This window comes from Amphimedon queenslandica, unplaced genomic scaffold (genome assembly GCF_000090795.2).
Source record: "Amphimedon queenslandica unplaced genomic scaffold, v1.1 AMPQUscaffold_11059, whole genome shotgun sequence".
NCBI lineage: Eukaryota > Metazoa > Porifera > Demospongiae > Haplosclerida > Niphatidae > Amphimedon > Amphimedon queenslandica.
The window spans coordinates 6420-8287 of record NW_003548696.1 but is presented as its reverse complement, the minus strand read 5'-3'; the positions used below and the strand labels follow the sequence as shown (position 1 = coordinate 8287).

Here is a 1868-nt window from a genome sequence, read left to right as displayed (position 1 = left end):
ATTGATCAGTTGCAGTGATATTGCATCCAGCAGTAATGAGCAACTGTAAACACTGTGCATGGCCTAGGAAGAATGTAGTAGTTTTTAAGTATTTTAGTAAATCAATAAAGCAATGTATTAGTCTTAGACAAGCAGTGATAATTATCAGGTAAATTCTTTATAGATTATAATCTGTTTTAGCTGGATAAATATCGGTAAATTTTTAATTATTGATTTTAAACTTACTTGAGTCTTATGGCAGACTAATTTGAGCACATTTTTCACTTTTTAATTTACACCATGGGTTCCTGTTCACACTCCAGAGGTGCAAATTAAGGTGTGAACATGATGCTTGTTACAGAAAAAAATAATAAAACACCAACTCTAATATATTAAATGCTGTGCATGCATGCTTGCATTAGCTCTCTTAATAGTTGAATTACCTCCTTCAGCAGCAAAATGAGCTGGAGTCCACCCAACATTAGTGAGTGAGTCCGGAAAAGCTCCTGCTTGCAGCAATACGTACACTATCTTCTTATGTCCCGAGGCACACGCCACGTGCAGTGGCGTCCTACTCCCCCAGTGTATATCAGGCTCATTTGGGTCCAGTCCAGCCTTCAGCCCTTCTTCTAGCGAGGGGAGATCTCCCACAGATGAAGCTTCATGCAACTGAGTCATTGTTTCAAGGGTGGGGCTGGAGCTGCAAGTTGTGCGCATGCGCATTAGCTATTGCCGGGATATTTTTCTGAGCATGCGCAGATAGTAGTGATGCCAAGTAGCGGGAATAAAGATTAAAAAGTGAAACAGAACAATAATGTATTTATAGCAATAAGAATATAAAAATATGATGCTTTGTAAATAAAATAACATTGTGAGTATCAAAAAATGAAGCAGCGATTTACATTGTGTGTGTATAGTATTAAGTGTTAATTTTATGAAGAGAAATTTGAGTATAACATGAAAGAGTCCAAGTAGATTTGAACTATCTCAAATATTCCTTTGTATTGTTCCTAAAATTAAAAAAAATAACAAAAATATGTAAGTTGTACTTCAATAAATAAAACAATACAATTAATAATTGATACTTACAACAGTCTGTACACTGCCTGGTTTTTGAATACGTTGACTTTTGAGTACTTGAAATACATCAATGACTCCTTCAGTTTTACATTTATTAATTGTTGTAGCAGCTGCACAGAACATTGCTGAACGACCAACTGTATCACTACAATTAAAAATAAAATAAAAAATAATGCTAAATCATGGTTCTTTCTCACCTGCAGTGTACTACAATGCTTGTGTTTCCACTTCTTCTTTGTGTTTTATTCATTTCTTCTAATATCATTAGTATAGCCTGGTGACAAGTCACTTCTCCATTTGGCTCCCAGCCAGTTATCTGATACTGTACTACCTTATGCCTGGAGCCACCCTAAAATTAGTAATAATTACACATCATTATTTACCGTATACCATAAATTTTATGCGACAAAATTTTTTTGCGAATTTAGCAATTTTTGTTTCATTGCAAAATTAAAATCAAAAAATTCTGCAGCTCCATTGCCACATGATGCAGTTTGTAAGCCGTTTGCAAAAATTTATTTCGTGAAATCTTAGAAATGCAGGATTTGCAAAAAAAGGTTTGTCACATAAATTTCATAGTATACGGCATGCAATCATTATAAGAGTTCTTAATGTTATGAGCACAATTATGATAGATGTTAGTCCTACTTTCATCTTGTTTTTGATTTCAATGGTTCTCTCAGTATACAAGTCATAGAGCTCTTCATTCAATAACTTAATGCTGTACTCTCCAAATATCACTTCAGTTGCTTCTGTAGCCCAGTACTTTATAACAGACCTCCTGAAATAAAATACTAATGATAAAAATT

The 1868-nt window shown here is 34.2% G+C and overlaps 1 protein-coding gene across 1 annotated transcript; it reads right to left on the bottom strand.

Annotated features, from left to right (window-relative positions):
• Positions 1-764: 764 nt before the first annotated feature.
• On the bottom strand, positions 765-1834 carry LOC100631886 (receptor-type tyrosine-protein phosphatase alpha-like). Its single transcript, XM_020005713.1, has 4 exons — positions 1708-1834; positions 1257-1408; positions 1069-1204; positions 765-989 (listed from the first exon to the last, which is right to left on the bottom strand). Exons 1-4 carry the CDS (start codon positions 1711-1713, stop codon positions 912-914), a joined length of 372 nt encoding a protein of 123 aa, XP_019861272.1. The 5' UTR covers positions 1714-1834; the 3' UTR covers positions 765-911.
• Between the last annotated feature and the right edge of the window lie 34 nt (positions 1835-1868).